We start from the raw sequence: 20,400 nt of genomic DNA, 5'->3' as shown, positions 1-20,400 counted from the left end.
ATGTGTCTGTTACTTGAACTCTGTGAAGCATTTATTTGGGCTGCAATTTCTGAGTCTGGTATCTCTAATGAACTTATCCTCTGCAGCAGAGGTAACTCTGGGTCTTCCTACTCTGTGGCAGTCCTCATGAGAGCCAGTTTCATCATAGCGCTTGATGGTTTTTGCGACTGCACTTGAAGAAACTTTCAAAGGCATTAAAGGTTAATTGGTGGATTTTCATCCTTCTTAATGCGTTTGAATTAATCAGTTGTGTTGTGACAAGGTAGGGGTGGTATACAGAAGGTAGCCCTATTTGGTAAAAGACCAAGTCCATATTATGGCAAGAACAGCTCAAATAAGCAAAGAGAAACAACAGTCCATCATTACCTTAAGACATGAAGGAACATGTTAATTGAAATTAATTCCAGGGACTACCTAATTTGTATTTAAAAATAAATAAATGATGTGACCTTTTTTAACTAGGCAAGTCAATTAAGAACAAATTCTTATTTACAATGACGGCCTACCAAACGGCAAAAGGCCTCCTGCGGGGACGGGGGCTGGGATTAAAAATAAAATAAAAACATAGGACAAAACACACATCACGACAAGAGAGACAACACAACACTACATAAAGAGAGACCTAAGACAACAACATGGCATGGCAGCAACACATGACAACAGCATGGTAGCAACACAACATGGCAGCAGCACAACATGGTACAAACATTATTGGGCACAGACAACAGCACAAAGGGCAAGAAGGTAGAGACAACAATACATCACGCAAATCAGCCACAACTGTCAGTAAGAGTGTCCATGATTGAGTCTTTGAATGAAGAGATTGAGATAAAACTGAAGCTGGTTGAGAGAATGCCAAGAGTGTGCAGAGCTGTCATCAAGGCAAAGAAGAATCTAAAATCTAAGATATATTTTGATTTGTTTAACACTTTTTTGGTTACTACATTATTCTATATATGTTATTTCATAATTTTGATGTCTTCACTATTATTCTACAATGTAGAATAATAGTAAAATAAAGAAAAACGCTTGAATGAGTAGGTGTGTCCAAACTTTTGACTGGTACTGTATCCATCTGTCATCGGACCCGCTTTTGCCAACCTGTGTTATTACATTACGCATTTGCTGAATTCGGCTGTGCAGTCTGTCTACTTCGCTTTCATTACCGCTAGATGGGGCAATTTATTAAGCAACGAAGTAGAGCGTTTTCAACCTTTAACATAAAGCCAACCTAGGCTGGCTGACGCGACCCTCGGGAGAGCTGTGAACACACAGGTCTGGAAAGGAGGCCGGTTGATGCAATATTCGCTCAGAAGTTGTGCGACGGGTTTCATTGCTTCTCTCAAATGATTTTTTTTTGAGGGGGGTGAACTTCAAAATGTGTTTGAAATAGAAAATCCAACTGTTGTAATGGAAGGCCTCGGGGGCTGTGCATGTGGGTGTTTGAGTGAGAAAAACACAGCCTTCTTCATTATTGACACATTGTGCCAACAACATCAAAGAGCCATTCCAGACTCTGAAGTCAGAATGAAAACCAGAATAAAGCCAACCCTCTTCTAAAAGTTATATTGAAGACCTCCTAGCCCCTTGGGGTCGCTATTACCTATTTGCAGTTTGGGTGTTTGCTGGGGGAGGGAGGGAGGGAGAAGGAAATAATTGGTGCACTTGATTTTATTTTTCTGGATATGTGTGGCTGCACTGACCGGCGTATGCAGTCCTATCAGTGTCGGGCGGTAGTTGTCCTCCAAAAAACTAAGGCCGATATCAACTCTATTCATTCTAGCAAATTTGATTTGGATGTCTATTCATTCTAGCTAAATATGAAGGAAATGCTGAGTAGCCACTAGGCATGCGTGTAAGATGAGCGAGGTGTCAGTTGTAAATCTAGCACACCCAGCTCCAACAACAATAAGGAGGAGTCAGTGGTTAGCGCTCTCCACCACATCCTTATATCGCCACACACCCGGTCGGAGTGAGGAAACTCCCGAGCAGAATATTTTGCGACAGAGGATTTCTACAATGTTCAGCTAAATGAAGGAGTCAAAAGCCCAAACACCTCGGACTCGTTCTGCGTGGCATCCCAGGCGTGCACAGCTAGTCACAAAAGCAGTGGTACCTCCAGTTTAGCCCTGCCCAGCCTCACACACCCCACCGGCCTGGCTCAAGGAGGGAGGGAAAATAAGATTGTTGATAGTGTGGGTTCAATAGTTGTTGCTTTACAAGTGTCACGAATTCTGGTTATTGTTTTCAGTGCAAACAGCTTTTGAAAGACTGCCCAGAATTGGTTTCGAATTTGGACGTTTGTTTCCGTAGACTAAAGAGGCACGAGTGCTCACAAGCTAGTAACGTTAGCGACAAGACAGCAGACGAGTTCCATCCCTCCAGACGCAACTTCGAGAGGCCATTCAATGTGCCTACATTGGACTATTTCCGATAATGCAACAGCCTGTCATATTTTACGGATCAGCTTTATCGCATTGAGCAACATAACACACATGTAACGGGGAACCATATAATATTTGCCAAGCTAGCTAGTAAGCTAGCCATCTTGCTAGACAGGTCAGCTTCCTTGTATCAAATGGCAAACTGTCTAGTACTAGTAGCTAACGTTAATGATGGCTGGACTGCTTTGTCAGAACTATGGAAATGAAAACGTTAGTTTGTTTTAAAGTACGTTTTTTTTTTAGATTATTAGCAAACGGTATATAATTTGAAAAGACATTGACTCCAAACACGGAAGCTAGTTATTATCGTATTTTTTTAAATGTAATCTATCACATTTGAGTCGCTGAGAGCCAACAAAAGACTCAATTTTGGATATCAATTGACGAGACGAATTATTTCTGTGTCCCTGGTTTTAACTGGATTTGGCCTCCCCTTTTGGTTCGACGCGGGAGCAGCGGGATTTCGACGTCCACTCATCTGTCACGTCGATATTTGTATACATTTTCCTATTCCTCCACAACCTTTCCCCGTTTCTCTCTCCGATGCGGAGTGCTGAGTAACGCCGGCAACCAAATCGATAACGGCGGCCGGACATGCTGAAGTGTATCCCTTTGTGGCGTTGTAACCGCCACGTCGAGTCGGTGGACAAGCGACATTGTAATTTGCAAAATGTCCCCGACGAGATATTTCGCTACAGCCGCAGTCTGGAGGAGCTTCTCCTCGACGCTAACCAACTCCGAGAACTACCCAAGGTAAGCAACCAGTGATTTTCATTAGCACATTGTGGCCTATCCTGGCTATCCAAATCATTATGCATGGTCAAATCAAGGCTAGCGGACTAATCTCCACTCTATCAATGCATGCAACCATGAGCAACCCCCATGGAACAGGTGGCTAATGTTTTGATTAAACATCTGGCAACATCAGTATAGTTAACTGAGAATATTAACTAACTAATCCCGTCACGCAGGAACAACATACTGTTTATTTAGAATGTGGTTTAAATGCTTTTTAATTAATATTCCAAACACAATATTGGGTGAGTGTTGTAGCTACTTTCATATTCTGGGGGCTACGACTGTATACGCGGGAAGGTATGATGCTACCTTTTATGTCCTCTTATTCTTGTCAATGGTTACTCAATGTATGTGTCATCAAAGTAGCTGAGAGAGGAGGTGTGTACCATCAGGCTGGCTGCTCAGAGCAGCAGACGGCACATTGTCAGCTGACAGCACATTTGATAACAGCAGAGAATAGGAATCAGAGGAGAAACGGGTCTCTGCCTTCCTTGGATGCTTGCAGTGTGGAGTCAAGCAGAGGCGGCTGCTGCTTCAGAGTGGAATGGGCATGCTGCATGATATTACATGTGCAGACGGACTCAGCAGATGAAAGGAGTCCGCTGGCCTGCACTACGTTGCCCGCAGTAACGGCACAGGCCGGTGGGATTGGAAACCCATTCACACTACTCCTACATGACAAATGACATAAGCTCTGCTGGCATGCTCCTCCTGTTTATTTTTAGGGGAGCTGGATGGTTATCTGGCTGTGCATTATGTTCCCCTCCAGCTTCCAACACTCATTTACACCAGAGCACTGGGGCGTAAGAGTGACCTGACTTTCGCCTCATTATGCCGCTGTGTTCATTGTTCTGCTACGGGATAAGGGAATGGCTGTGCAAGATAATGGACCTCAAGTTCATCAGAGATGTGTTGCTGCTCAGAAATGCTGAGACAGGCTCTCAGACATGGCTAGTGGTGGTGGGGAGAGTGGCACAGTCACCAGTAGTTCTTCTGTCGTGTCGACAACCCATCAGAAGCTACGCTAAGCTACGCAAAGTCTACTGAAGTGTGCAGGACCACAAGAATCTCTGGAGAGTTTGAACACCTGTGTAAGTAGTCACTAGTCAGTCACTTGTAGGCCTAAGTATTCTGCTTAGGCTGTTGATAGTCTACCACTTGAGTCATGCCCTGAGTCCCAGGCCATTATATTAAGATATGCAAGCCCCAGTACCAAAGGTAATGAATCACAAATTGCATTTATTACTTAAGTTAGCAGAGAGAATGCAATTGTTCACAATCTAATCCAGTCAAAAACACAATCTGATTTGTCAACCAAGACCTCAGTTGCACTCGCTCTTAAAATGTCACTCACCTTTTGCCTGAGTTTTGTACACGGACATAACGGGGATGAGAGGGGCCCGTGTGTGTGGCTGTTTGTGCTGACTTGGCCAAAAAGCTCTGTTTATGACTAAGGGGAGCGGGCTGAGACTTGGCTCAGGCCCCTATGTTCACTGGAGGAAGGACACAGACAAATAAAGGGAGAGGAGGGTGTTGGGGAGTAGCTCAGTATAGCTCTAGGACTCACAAAAGCACACGCAGACATCGTTGTTTAATATTCAACCCGGCTGCTAGTTAGGCTAGATGCTGACTGGGGTTTCCTGACACAGCTCAAGGCTGCTGTGGGGGGCTGTATCCAAGAGTGCATCGCCTGGTCTGCTTGACTCAGCATGGCTGGGCCTGGCGGTGCAGGGGACCGTGAGGCTGGCAGAAGACAGACACTCAGGACCACTAACACGGCACTGTAATTAGCCGAGAGACACAAATGTGGTGTGACAGAGCAGGTGGCCGTGTTGCGTGCAAACACAAAGCATATGGTCCCCTTGCCTGCATTTATAGAAAGGCTGCGGAGAGTGGGGGCCATCAGAGGTCACACCCATAATAGGCCGTGTGGAGAAAACATGGCAATAATGGTGAACGCTCAAACCATAATAGAATTGTGAGCTCTCAGTCATCTCATTTGGTATCTCCTTGTCATGCTATGGTGGCTATTTATGGCATCTCTAGCTCTCTACAGTTATCCTAACTGTTTTTTACACACAATTTCATTTGGAATTGTTGCGCAATGATTGGCATATAAAAGCACGTTTCACTCCAACAGCAACAGTAGCTGTAGCAGCAGCACTCGCTTTGTCTGACACATTTTCGCTTCAACTAGGCTCTATCTGTATGCTCGGCTTTTACCGGCTAAAGGAAACCCTGGTCTGAAGGGATAGAATTCATGGAATGGACCTATGTTTGAAATAACGCCCCCCGTGTTCAAGAGCATGTTGCGTCTCAACTGAGGGCTGGCACAGCACAAAAACCTCAAATCATGTGAAGGGTCTACAATGCAGCATGTGAATATGGATATTTTTGGGGGGAATTTATGTGTTTTTAGATCATTGATGTGAAAGACATGCTCCAGAACTTTGGTGATTACTAAGTTGTTTTTTTATTTTTTTTATTCTGCATTGGGCTGGATGTATCAATATGTAGTTCATAAATGCATAATCTATGAGCAGAATTACTGTTTTACCTCAATTAGCCACAAAATCCCTAGTTTGAAAGCGACTGTTTCTCTGAAAACTGTACTGTGCCATTTTCTCCCATGTGGGCCAGCCCCCTACCAATTAGAGTTCAACCAATGATCTTCAGCCCTTCGCCATATGAGTGACAGCTAGCAAGAGGCACACACAGCAGAGCGAGAGTTTACTGTATGTAAAGTAGTGCACAATTTCTGGGAACCACTTTTTGTTCATGAGCGCTACTTTCAGAACTATTGGCTAAAAAGTATACAAAAGTACAGAAGAATCTCTTGAAAAGTAAAAAAAAATGTCATTCTTTATAAAAAAAAAAAAATAGTTTGACAACCCTGTTTGTAAGCTTTTAAATTATATCAAATTCAACTGTTTATCTTTTCCAGTGTGGGGTATGCAAAATGGGTCAACTTTGAGCACCTTTATATCCTCAATGTTTTGACATTCAGGTCCAAAAAGTCACTTTCTGACAACTTCTTCCATGGGCAAGCATGCATGGAAAGTTTTGTTTGAATCATAAGGGATGCTGTCAAAAAGCGATTGAATTCAAATGGATTTACCCCAAAGAAAAGCGTCTTTTCAGTTATGATTTCAATTGCCTTTTTTTCAACTACTACAGACACCTCTCCTGGTAACAGCCTACGGTGGTGACCGAATGGAGAGATTGTGGGTGTTATTGCACCACCAAGTGTTCCAGCTCTCATTGACAATAATTGGCTCACACCACCTTCACAAGTGTCACTGTGGAGATTGGCCACTGCAGCAAACCTGAAGCCAGTGCTCCGTACACAGACCCGATGTCTGTACCCAAGCTGTCAACTTTTGTTTTTCCAAGTCTGCTTGAGTAATGCTCAATGACATTTGGCACACACAACCCATGATGAGGCATTACAATTCTCCATACAGTCAAGATGGAAAATTGGATGTACTATGCAATGAGGCAAATTAGTACTATAATGGGGATTGTGGAGTGTAGAGGGGTAGATTTTCTTTATAGGTTTTGGAAGGGGGTTTAACAGTGTGAACAGATGGAGATTCAGATGCCTTGACAGGGTCTTAGGTTCACTGTGTGTTTCTTGAGCCCCACCTGGCAACCCTAGTTTGTGTGCTGTAGTATTGCCTTTTTCAGTTAAGCATTGCATGGGAAAAATAAATGTTTTATCAAATGGCTCCGGGTTCCAGGTTGTTTTTCCTGATACGGTTGTTTCTTTGAAATATTATTCAGCATTGTATTACACTGGAAGAACAAAATTACATGTTGGGACAAGTTGTTCAACCCTATCAGCTCAAACAGAAAGCGCTTACACACAGGCTGTCTTGGCACAAAATGAGGCTTGCCTCCATAGAACCTCTCTTCTGGGGTGTATTCATTACGGAAACGTTTACCGTTGAAGAACCAAACAGAAGCAAGCGAAACGGGGAGGAACATACCTGAATTTGTCCAATAGAAACTCTAGGTTGAATTTTCAATTTGGAATAAACTCTTTCGGATGCAAAACTATTGCAACCAGGGCATAAAATGTACTTTTTGGTCCATCAGCCACAGAGGCAGCCCCCCCCAAAAAAAATTCGCTAAAATTACACCAAACGGATTAGCATGCTTTGTAATGTTTCTAAAACAAATGTATTACTAGTAAAATGTATTACTTTGTTCCTGTGAGGTTGAGTCTGATTAGTAGAAGCTTCTCTTCACTAGCAATTGAAACTCAAACAGAAAAACAACTTAGCCTAGTGAACAAAACAACGTAAATAGCCAAGAAACAAGGACAAAGTATCACTTTGTTTCAAGTAAATTAGAATAACTTTTATGCCTGTGCACAGCACTTCTAAAAATGTATCTTTCACTCAGCTCTTCACATGCCACAGCCCCCAGCCAGGCAGTGTTTCAGCGCGAGTTGGGATAGGCTATATAGGATTCGTAGTTCTTTGATTTTGTGTAATTAATTTACCAGCTAGGAAACGAAACTGTGGAAATACTTTGAAAACAGCTACTGCAGCATTTGTTACTATTAATGTGATCGTACTTTACTATTTTTATCCACAAACTGGAGCCCTGACCACCCGCCAACGTGGCTGGTGAAATAGACCCACCGATGCAGGTGGCGGGTGTTAATTTTAGGCATAATGATTACACCCCTTTACTATACAGAACCCAGAAGGACCCTTGGAGAGCGTAGTCAGGAATTCCAACTCACGCCGCCGTGTTCTGAGCCCTTAACATCAAGCCCCAGCTCTGTTTTCTCATTACGCAACGCTTAATCCTCACTATTCCTTAATGCGTCTTTTGTGTTGCTGCTAAGTAGGGCTCCTCGGTGGTTTCCCCAAATACCACTGCCTCCTAATGCCAATGAATTAAACACAGAATGGAATTAGTCAGTTTCAGCACTCCTCTATCTCCAGTGTGTCTCTGAGAAGCAGAGGGTCATTCGACCTTCTCATGGGCAATCGTCTCTGTCAATGATTGAAGATGAACCGGTCATGTAAAGCGGATCGCTCATCCCCAAGCTTTTGGACAGCTTTATCTGCTTTTCCTTTTCATGCTAACAAGGACAAGGCACTTTGCTGCATGCTGCAAAGCCGAAGTGGGACAGTGCGTGAAGCGGGGCAGTTTGAGTAGGCTACTGATATTTCGGGGTGGGGCACTGCATCAAGGCGGGGCAGTTTGAGTAGGCTACTGATATTTCCTTGGGTTGTTTGGCATGCAAAATGACTTGTAGATCAATGACTGACAACACAGTTACATGCTTAGTTCGATATTGATGAAGCAGAAGCATCAGTTGTCTCAAAATATGATGTATTTTCGAAAGGTAGAAAGTAATATGATCAAAATGTTAGTGATTCGTAACTCTCAAATCGATTTCTGACTGATGCATGCTATACTTGGATCCGTTTGGAATCTGCGGACCAATGTAGTCAAATCTTAAACATTTTGAATCAAGACCGATGCGTATCGGTGAATCGTTACATCCCTAGTAGCGGTGGAATTCATAAACATTGACAAACAATTCACACCATGAAAACAACGAATCCTAATGGTATTTGGGTCCACTTCGCGCTGCTATTACTGAATGCCGTGTAACCGTTACCATTGTTTTCTTTTATCGATATGAGTCCTTTGCTTGAGCGAAGAGCAGTCAGTCTTTCACAAATCAGCGTTGTGTTTTGTTTGCAGATTTGAGATCCAAACGACCACATATCCATTCATCCCTTTTCCCACCCTTTAACCCTAATGGAGGTGTAAATCTTCCCTTTAATATTTCAGGAGGAACATGCCTTCAAAATGAAACTACTTCCGACCTAGCCCTCTCCCAAAAAGTATAATCTTTAATGGCCCACAGGTGCTCCACTTAAAAATACACAACTCACCACCCCCCCACCTTTTTTTTTTAGCTCCAGAAGTTCAGCATTAAAGTATATCCTAATGTCTGGCCAGGCAAAATAAGTGGTTCTCTACCGGAATCTCTAGACCTAGCCTAGGCCTACACTGTGCAGATCCTGATTCCATAAAGTGCTGTACAGATTTGTATATCCCCCTCTATTCCAGCCTCTGTCACTCTGTTAGCTGAACTAGGCCATGGCTGGTGATAAATCACACCTGCCACTGGTCCTCTCTGCGGTAAACCCACATTAGTTCCCCCCCCTTCCCCTGGCTCTGTCTGTCTCTCAAGGCAGTAAGTTTCCCAGAAGCATGGGAAAGTACACTAAAGGACTCTTCCTTTAGTCTGCATCTCTTTTGATGTAGTTTGGTTTTATGGATCTCTCGAGGCTGACATTGAGACTGCTGCTGAGAGAAAAGTCTGCACTGGCCAATCCAGTCGTCAAATCAAAGTCGAACGTCCTCATTGTGTACATGTGCACAATCAGTAAGCCGTGTCCCACTTCTGAGAAGAGCTAAGTATGTGAAAGGTAACTAGAAGTGAGGAGCCAGTAGAGAAGCATTGTGAAGAGGTCGAGGCCCCTCTAATGCAGAAGCACATTCAACAGGTTCCTTTGTCTGAGATGATGACCAGCTGGTCCCACATCCTGCCCCACCCTCCCATTTTGAGATGTTTTTTATTTATTCCGGAGATGGATTAACACCACTAACCCCCCCCACCCCACCCCAGAACACAGAGCAGCCAGGCAGGCTGAGTGATGGTGTCGGGTGGAGAACAGCCAGCCAGGGAGGCTGTCATGGCTCTAAGAGCCTTGCAAGCCCTAGGGAGATACTGCTGCAGTCGTTCTGCGTGGCGCTTGCGTGCATACAAACCCTCCCGGAGAAGTTGTACCTTTTTTCTCTTCGGTAAACAGATGACACCGACACCAGTCTGATGGGATCAATGAGCATTACTATCAGGGCAGTGTCAACCATAGATGGGCACTTGTATACATCTGTTATAAATCTCACGTCTTTCCTCCTGCACTCTGCCCCTCAGTCACCACCACCAAGGTAAACAATGGGCCATAGCCGTGGTGACGGGCGGCTGGTGTTAGCGATAGCGGAGAGCATCTGTGTGCACGGATGGTGCGCACCGATAGGAATGATGTGCCATAGGATCACTAAGTACACAGAGACAGGGATTAGGGGACATGGACTCATGGTGGCCTCGCAATGTGACACCATTCTCTCACGCTCTTTGTTTCTCTGTGCGTTGGTTTGGGTATTTAAAGTCGGTCTTAGGCCTCATTGGTCAAGTGCAGTGACCTGCCTGACACTGACCGGTCTCAGGTGGATGTGAGTCGTGGCCTAACGGAATGCTTTGTCTGACAAAATTTGCTTGCCGGGCCTTATAGGTGTGCCGCATTATGGATTCCACACCAGTCACTAACAATCTCACTCCATGAATAGATACACAGCTGGTACATGACATGGCATGTACCGTACAATAGAATCGTAACAAACATTTCTAATGTCAAAGTATTTGTCATCCTCAATTTAACCCAGAGGGCCCTCTGTATTCCCACTTTTGAAATCCGTAGCTTAGGGCCTAATTAATTTATTTCAGTTGACTGATTTCCTATTATGAAGTGTAACTGAAGTCTCTGAAATTGTTGCATGTTGCGTTTGTTTTTGGTTCGGTGTAGCTTATATGCGTCAATGAATAATAAGCATCAACAAATGAGATGGGCAGGAGATATGCTATTGATTTTCTGCGATCATACAATAGAGCCCACCCATAAATCCTGTACCATTGAGCCCCACCAGCGCCCTCCTCCCCCCAAAAGCATATATTTTCATCCTTCAATGTAGCAAGAACACTGCAATGAATGTGTTTTGCTCTGAGCACTGAACCCTTTGCTTAATGTCTGTGTCCCGCTACGTCACAGTTGTTCACTCTGGTTCTTGGAAATCTGTTCAAAATGGTTTGAAAAGGGCAGCCAGAGTTATTCCCGAAAAGTGTTGACAGGGTGTACAGCATTGTTTTTAATCCAACACTGTGTGGATTTTCTTGTCGTACTATAGTGAGAGTTAACTTTTGCAAACAACTATTATTCTCTCCTACTTTTCTGTTTGAGAGGTGGCTTAAGCCAGGCTTGTGAGTGACTAAGTACCGTATTGTATCTTTCTGAGTAGGAGTGTGTATACTGTGAGTAATTAACCCAGCATGGCCCTCTGAGCTCTCTAGTACATGATGCCAGCAAGAGGAAATGCAGGAATGACTGGAATCTGAAGCAATCTGCCTGCCCTGCCTTCTGTGAGCCTGAACCCTCCGTCAACCACACTGATCCTAGTTAGTCTTTATTCCTGGCTGAACGGGCCACACACACAGAGACCTTTACGCCTGCTACTAAGCCACGCGCGCGCACACCGTTTTACGTGGTGCACACTAGATGCAATCACACGTCGACAAACACAGAGAAGCTACATACAAACGCGCATGTTCCCGAGAACTTCCAACAGAGGCACATTTTTCTTCAACTAATCAAACTTGACTTTATTTTTGGCAGTATTAAAATGAAGGCGCTCTAATTCTCATTAGACTTTAATTAAGCCGGCCTCTTTACTCCAGGGGGTTTCACACAACCGGAGCCTGGGTAAGGAGCTAAGCTGGCAGAATGTAGGAGACATTTAGCCATAGCTATTCAAAGAGCTGCATGGTTTAATCAGCCCTGTTTGGTAATGAGATGGTTCATCCTGCCCAACATAGGACCCAGGAAGACCGCTCAGCCTACACTATGCTTTGGAAATTATACAGGAAGGCTGTCAATACTCAACTAGACAGCATAATGTTTGAGGGGTTAGTGGTATAGAAGTTGTTTTACCTGAAGTGCATGTTCGCAGATAAAACACTTTTATGATAATGTGGATACCATTGGTCAACAGTAAGGATTCTTCAATAGTCTTTGTCATTCAATGAAACGACTGGTTTTCGTGGTTTTTCATTGAGAAATACTGCACCAAACATCTTAGTTAGATGTAAAATTCCACGATTAACCTCTCCTCTGCAAAAACGTCAAAATTAATGACAGATTTCTTGAGTGTTTTTTTAAGCGAAGGAATTTTAAGGGAGTCTCCTCCCTCCCAGCCTCTCTTGCTCCTTGTCCTCTGTTAGTCCCAGCCGTCAGCCTCTGTAGGTCCCATCCTGTCAGTCCTGGACAGTGCAGCTGCTGGAGGGGCCTGACATGGAGCTTAGAAGCTCTGGCAGCCACTGCACTAAAGTGCATTCGTTAACCTGCTGTACTGAGGCAAGCCTTGACTGTGCTGAGGCCCTGTTTGACCCCCAGCTAGCACCTTACCTCCCATCCCTTCGTTGTCAGCACTTACTCCAAAAATGGATGATGATAATGTCAAAGTATGTGCACCGTTGGGGCATTTCCATTTACGCACAGACTGACGCCCTCTAGTTCCTCATAATCCTTCTCACCACTTATATCAGAGGCCAGCTGGTCGGTATAGGGTGACGTTTTCCCTAGATGCTGATCTTGGGTTAGTATTTTCCCCGCTAATGGTTAGGATTTGGGAGTGAAGCTGATCCTAGACCTGTGCCTAGGAGAAAAGTCAACCCGGAGATAGAGATAGTCTGCAGGCAGTGTCGTGGCAGATGGTTAGATGGAGTCGGTGATGAGTGACTCGCAGAGTTGTGTGTCACAGCTGAACTGGTGTGTTGGGACTTGAGGGGTGAAGGACAGGGCAGTGTTTCTTGTGTGGGCACTAGACATACTATATGCCTGGAGGCTAGGGTATGACCGCTCATTAGAGAGCGCCCCTCTTGAAGAGACTAAATACACACACTGGTTTTTCACATGGACTTCATGGACTTCCTATCTGTGGGCTTTATTGGAGCGTTTTAGTGCACAAACCAGGTAGCAAGAACATGTTCTGGACTGAAAATAGCACAATTTAAACGCATGTAGAGGGAAGATCGTGTACTTATCTGTGGGACATCACACACTGGGGAAGTGGACTTCCTGGCCGTGATCCTCTTCTGAGTCGTCCTGGATGGGTGTGTGGAGTCACTACTGTAATTACACTGGCTTCATAATAGCAATTAATGGAATTTCACTGGGAGCCTGATTTTAGTGCCATGATCTTGTTTAAACCACCACTGTACCACATCAGTGTTACTCAATGGCATTACATCGTTTCATCAACTGTATTGCTCTGGCCTCAACCTATCTACAAAAGGCTCGATTCACAATCACATAAACACACAAATGAGGGCCTATGCTGTCAAAGCTTTAATGCCAGATTATAGCATATCTGCATAGACTAGCTAGTAATGGTTTTGTAACAGTTTCCACTGATATTCACTACAGGAAGCTGCATGTTATCTTCTGCCCCAGATAAGCTTGGTCATACTGAAAGAAAGAATGATCAATACTTAGTCATTCAGTCACTCAGCCCTCCAGCTCAAGCCATAGTGTCAGTCTAATCATGGATGTTGCTGGCTGCATCTTTTCCTTCCCTCCAATCCAAGCGCTGGTTTCCAGGGAGATGGTTCATTAATTGGGACCTTCCTGGGGATTCATTGAGCTGGGAATTCTGTTTACCCAGCGTATCTAGGAGACACCAACCCTTCACACCACACCCTGTATTCAAGAGCATAGCATGTTGTGCCTCAAACAATGGTGGGCACTACACAAAAACCTCAGATGTAAAATGGGGTCTAAGCTACAACATATGCAAATATGAAAAAAATCTTGAGTTTACGCGTTTTTAGATAATTTACGTTTAGGGTTAAATTATTGTTTTTTTTATAAACAAAAAAAGAAAGTATAAAAAAGTTTGACAACCCTGTAAGCTTTGTAAGCTTTTAAATTGAGTGTTCACCAACCTTTTCTGAGTCAAGGTCACTTTGTGTCAAAATGGACAATGAGATCCACCGCTCAGATATGACTTAAAAACATAAGCCTATGCAGCATTAACCAATTAAAACCTGTTCTGTAGCAATGAGGTTTGTGCAGTAGGCTATACATTATACATTGCATATCACTGCATTATACATTATACATTATCACTGCATATTGGCTACGCTTGTATTGCCCTGCCAATGTTGTTCTGCTCAGACCATTTTCAAACGATTATTAAAACATTTTAGGTCTATGATCACACTGGGAATAGATCATTTGTTGTATTACTTGTGAGCCACAGCTGAGTAAGTATAATAATTAGTTTATTTTTTTGCTGGACTGATGGCATGCATCGGATGGTCAGTCAGAGTCTGGGAGGGAGCAGCGGTGAGATTGCCTCTCACCCGACTCACCATCCCTCCTCTTCCAGCTAATGGTGAAACTTAAGTCACACTGCATTACTTCTGCCTCATGTATAAATTCATGTTACTCGTATGACCAGAGAAAAATGAAATATTCCTCAATGTTAAAAAGACAAAAGCCGCAAATAATAACACAAGCTTATCGAAACGCCCATTTTATGGTTTATAAAACTGTTGAACAAAGTGTTGACGGTGCTGAATAATGAACTTAAACATGAAATTACTCAAACAGCAGCTCTTTGCTGTATTCATTGAGTCTCTCTTTAGTCATGGTTTTAAAAGTTTTGAAATCTGACATCAACTTTGCTGTGCGTTCAAGGCTTCTTTTTACAGTTTTTGACGTGAAACTGATTGGCCAGCAGTAGGCCTATAGGTGCACTTGATTTGCGCTCTGGGCCTATCGGGTAGGTGGAGTTCTACCCTAAGACACATGAAATGGTTCAAAATGGGAACACTTTGCCTTCCCGGCGCTAGGGCTGTTGAATCAAGTGCACCTACTGTCAACAGTGTGAAACGAAAAATAAAAAATAGAGGAACGAAAGGCTTTGTCGTTAGTTTTTTTACAGAAATGTTTGGTGATTCACTAGAAATAGCTTGTAGATAGACCTGTTTAGCTAGGTGACATCATCTAAAATAACCCTAATTTATAAGACAGTTCTTATTTGATTAATGGTGGTCGGACCCATCTATGTGAAGCTAGCCACAATAAGGATTAGTCACAATAGTGGACTTTGCGGTTAGCCTGTATTGTCCTCAAAGTGAGCAAAGAAGTTGTTTAGTTTGTCTGGGCGCAAGACATCGGGGTCGGCGACGGGGCTGGTTTTCTTTTTGTAGTCCGTGATTGACTGTAGACCCTGCCACATACCTCGTGTCTAAGCTGTTGAGTTGCGACTCTACTTTCTCGCTATACTGACGAGAAAAGTAGAGTTGTTTGATTGCCTTGGAGGGAATAGCTACACTGTTTGTATTCGGTCATGTTTCCGGTCGCCTTGCCCTGATTAAAAGCAGTGGTTCACGCTTTCAGTTTTGCGTGAATGCTGCCATCAATTCACGGTTTCTGGTTGGGGAAGGTTTTAATAGTCGCCGTGGGTACAACATCACCGATGCACTTGCTAATAAACTCGCTTACCAAATCAGCATATACATCAATGTTGTTGTTCGATGCTATCCGGAACATATCCCGATCCACGTGATCGAAGCAATCTTGAAGCGTGGAATCAGATTGGTTGGACCAGTGTTGAACAGACCTGAGCACGGGCGTTTCCTCTTTTAGTTTCTGTCTATAGGCTGGGAGCAACAAAATGGAGTCGTGGTCAGATTTGCCGAAAGGAGGGCTTTGTATGTGTCGCGGAAGTTAGAGTAACAATGATCCAGGATTTTGCCAGCCAGGGTTGCGCATTCGATATGCTGATAAAATTTAGGGAGCCTTGTTTTCAGATTAGCCTTGTTAAATTCCCCTGCTACAATAAATGCAGCCTCGGGATATGTGGTTTCCAGTTTACATAGAGTCCAATGAAGTTCTTTCAGGGCTTGGGGGAGGTTGGGGGAGGATATACACAACTGTGATTATAATCAAAGAGAATTCTCTTGGTAAATAATGCGGTCGGCATTTGATTGTAAGGAATTCTAGGTCAGGTGAACATAAGGACTTGAGTTCCTCTGTTGTTATGATCACACCATGACTCGTTAATCATAAGGCATACACCCCGCCCTTCTTCTTACCAGAGAGAAGTTTGTTTCTCTGGGCCCATTGACACAAAGATCCAAATGGGGTTCCATAGTATGTCGTGAAGCTAATAGCAGTGACACTATTACTGTGTAACTCCGGTAGGGCAACATCTGAAAAATAGCGCACTTGGTAGTGTGTACCGGTGCTCGACCAGTCGCGACAGCCAACATCACCCACGACAGAGAACGGTTGATTGTCAAGGGCAATAAATTCCATTATCTTGGCGTTAATTGATTTCACCTTTGAGTTGTCTCGCTGAAATGTTCTTACTCTTTCAAATGACTGCTCGACTTGTTGACTGCTCGATCCGCACAGCAGACATTGTGGGCTAGGTTAGGAATGCTGTGTTGCACATTTAGCGCACCATTTTACATGTCTTCATTACGTCATGTACCTACGTTCATAAATGTATGCACGTCAGCTTTGACATCGGTTTTGCACATCGGCGTTAAAGTAGATATCTGTAATATCAACTGGTTATATATCGTGGAACATAATCTTCAAAAAGGTAGTAACCTCAGCAGTGTGGTGCTTGCTTGTAGAAGCCTATGGCTGTATAGCCTTGTTTGTTAAGATGGTTTTGTCAGCTAAATTATCTCCCCAGGCCTTATCACAGTCAAGACACTTATTTTATAGTGAAAAATATGATGTAATATAACAGGATAAAATAGAACAGAATAGTGCAAAGTGATTCACATCTTGTTTCTGGAACAGTTATTCTCAGAGTGATCATTTGATACGGGGCTCAATTTGGCAAGTTAAAATACATTTTTCAGGGTTACAAACCATTTATAAAGAGTTTATAATGCCTGTGCCTTGGAAATGGATGAACAATTCTACATTGAACACTGCATGGGGATGAATTATGGCCACGACATATGTTTGGTGAATAGGCCTAGGCTTAATGATTCTGATGAAAACACGCTCTTGTCCTTATTAAGCTAATATTTTTTGCATCTTTTCAGTGTGGAACCTCTCCATGTTTAGGGGGGGTAATAGCCTAGGCTAACCAATTCTAAATGCCACCAGCAGAGTTGTCACTAACGTTAGTTACTGCAGCCACAAAGTCATAAACCCTGCCTGCTTCTTAAATTCTGATTTTAAACCCAACTTTAACTTCACTGTTAACCTTATGAGTAACCTTAAATTAAGACAACTCATTTTTGTTTTCATAAATTTTTATGAAATAGTCAATTTTGTCTTTGTGACTGTGGTAACTAGTGACAACCGCAAAGTAACCTGAGTGTAAAATGATGCAATTATATTCCAAAACTTCAGTCAACAAATCCATTTTGAATATGTGATAAAACTGTTGTCATTTTGCTCGGAATGTAGCTTGTGTATCCCATTTATTTTTTTCTAGGCCTTTATTTATATAGGTGCACTCAGCACGCATGTGTGCAGTCAGAACGCAATTCAGTGAGTGAGACACTGGGGGAAAGGGAATTTAGGGAGCAGAACTGTGTGATGCTTGGTTTATTTTTTTGTGTCCCGCAAATGCACATATACAAAAATCAAAGCAAATGACATGGTCTTCAAGACAAATTTTAGACAAAAATGATCACTGATCAAAGATAAAGGTTGAGTTTTGACATCAGTTTGAGTAAGCTACTCAATTACGAAGCCCATCCCGAACTGTCCAAAAGTGATTGAATTAAAATTGATTTAACCAGCTGTTCCCCGTCACTGTCAGCCAGCTAGCCAGCCATGCAGTGTTGCTGTGTGCACTAGGGATGTGACAAATGGACAATTTTGCTTAATGTTTAAACTGCCATTTTTTAAATCGTTTTTCCGTTAAAACATAAATCTTGAAATTCCACGTCAATTTACAATGCAATGTTCCTATTACGTATATATGACCGCTTGGGCCGGACAATGAAGTTATCTACCGTAACCCTTTACAGACAGAACGCAGCTAACATGTCGATAGTGAAAACTGATAAACTTTCAGACAATTTAAAAAAAGAAAGTGCTGCATCAGGTTTACCTTTTCAGACATAATTCTGCTCCAGCGTCAAAAGTTCTGTAACAAACGTCGCTGATTGATGTGCTGCTGCTGTTTTTATGCTGTTTTTTATGGTATGGTAGCTAGATGTTTCTTTTCTACTAAATGTCTTGGTTAGTCACAGTATTTAACAAACTTCAAAGTACATTTTCAGGAGAGGCATGCAGGGTAAGAGCAGCAGTTTGAAATTATTTGGTTGACAGTTCTGGTTGCCTAGTTTTAATTAAACAACGGGTGGGCCTAATCCTGAATGCTGATTGGTTAAAACCGCATTCCAGCCGGTGTCTATTCCACAAATTACCACCGGCTAAATCTATGACGTTTAAATGCCTATTTACTCTGTTCCATCTGACTGCTCAATCCACTGACTCACCAGCCCAGCTCAGCAATTTATAAATAAAAAGGATCTAGACATTATCTCACATTTCTTTTGGAGTAACATTCTGTTTTCAACAGCGGAGATTATTTATAAACCTTGCTGTAGGTCTCCGACATTTGCAACATTGTTTCAATATTCAAATTCTATCTCCAGCTGTTCCATAGTAATGAACATGCCTGGATGATACAGACAGGCGGGCAGCATTTCTCAACCAGTGGAAATTATGAATCAGCTGGCATAATTTTTATGGATATATACAACAACAAAGAATTTGCTTAACAGAAGTGCCGCTAGTTTGCAGTCTTTCCAGCATCAGTTTGAAGTGATTGTGTTAGCTGTGTTGTTGGCTAGCTCCTCTGAACAACAGTGTCCTGACAAGTAAGCACATTTTATATGCCAGGCTAAATCACGCCTCATTAGTTCATTGTTATGGATGTATCCAAATAAATGTCACTAAAAACAGCTTATGCAAATGCAGCTACTATCAAATCAAAGTGTATTTGTCACGTGCGCCGAATACAACAGGTGTAGTAGACCTTACAGTGAAATGCTTACTTACAGGCTCTAACCAACAGTGCAAAAATTGTATTAGGTTTACAATAGGTAAGTACAGAAATAAAAAACGTGATACGCGGTGTGTAACGTCCATTTTTATAGTTTACACCGCTACTTGAGTCATCCCTCCGCGCTCCCCATGCCGCTTTCCACAGACCTCGTCCCACCCCGTCACTCAAGGAGCGCGTTTGTTGTTGCTTGACCACGAGACACTTGCGTTCAGTCTGCATGGTCAATGCAGCACATGCAACAATGTTGATGACAACGATGTTGTTTCCACTTCGATCTTAATACAAATCCACAAGCTTCTATAATGACAATATTAGTTTAGCTGTTTGCAGACGTAAGAAACAGTTTGTATTTTCTAAGGAAGTTAAACTAAATCGTGTTAGCCACTAATGCTAATAGCTAGTTAACCGGTCAAAAAAAAATCTAAACAGTAAAATGAAATTACCAATAGAAAATACTATCAGAGATCTGTAGGCTATAACGAGATGCGTAGTGTAACGACCCTGGGTTTATAAGCGCGGATATCGACTCTGCCGGTTGAGCATGCTTTTGGGGCACCGTCGATAGCGCGCTGGACTTGGGGCTAGAAGGTCCAGGGTTCGAGACCTGCCCCCTGCTTGTTTCATTACAGTATGTGTCCGCCCTAACAATGGGAGTGGTCCCAATGTGGAAGACAGGCGACACGTTTAGGCCAAAAATAAGCCCATAGAAATGCATTGGACTTATTTTGGACAGATTTTGGCGAGAGAGAAACCTCTTGCTTCGCCTCTTCCTCTCTGATACTATGCATGCATACAAGGACCGGACATCGTTTCATTAAGAGCATGGAAACATGCAACAATAGCAAGCCTATCGTCTTACAGTCAAAAGGCTATAGCCTATTATTGAACATGCAACTCCTGTAATGAAGCAGCTAATAAAATGCCCAAAAGCAATTCGCGGAAAATAGTTCTAAACTGCACACCCAATGCGAGCAGTTCCAGGCGCTCTTTACGAGTTGAGATTGAGAAATAAAAATTGCTCCTTTTTAATCGTGCCCACAAGTTTTAAAACGTGATTGCATTTAGAATTGTTATTTGATGCGCAATAACTGAGCATACAAAAGCAGGTTTCACTACAGTAGCCTACAGTCTATTGATGAGCTATTCTCGTGTTGTCTGTCTGGTAGGCAATGCCGCTCCTCAAAACACGCACCAATGTAATTCCAAATTAACCTATAGACCGATAAGC

The 20,400-nt window shown here is 42.9% G+C and overlaps 1 protein-coding gene across 11 annotated transcripts in view; it reads left to right on the top strand.

The window, feature by feature from the left end:
* The first annotated feature begins 1,880 nt into the window (after window positions 1-1,880).
* LOC139583801 (protein scribble homolog) overlaps window positions 1,881-20,400 on the top strand; it is a 135,682-nt gene continuing 117,162 nt past the window's right edge. For 2 of the 11 annotated variants that reach the window (XM_071415274.1, XM_071415277.1), the window contains exon 1: window positions 1,881-3,197. In XM_071415274.1, coding sequence (XP_071271375.1) covers window positions 3,039-3,197 — 159 coding nt within the window. In that variant the 5' untranslated portion in view covers window positions 1,881-3,038. The remainder of the gene's footprint in view (window positions 3,198-20,400) is intronic. The other 9 variants (XM_071415281.1, XM_071415276.1, XM_071415282.1 and 6 more) reach the window with 7 other exon arrangements.

The sequence above is a fragment of the Salvelinus alpinus genome, chromosome 8 (genome assembly GCF_045679555.1).
Source record: "Salvelinus alpinus chromosome 8, SLU_Salpinus.1, whole genome shotgun sequence".
NCBI lineage: Eukaryota > Metazoa > Chordata > Actinopteri > Salmoniformes > Salmonidae > Salvelinus > Salvelinus alpinus.
This window is presented reverse-complemented; position numbering and strand designations above follow the sequence as displayed.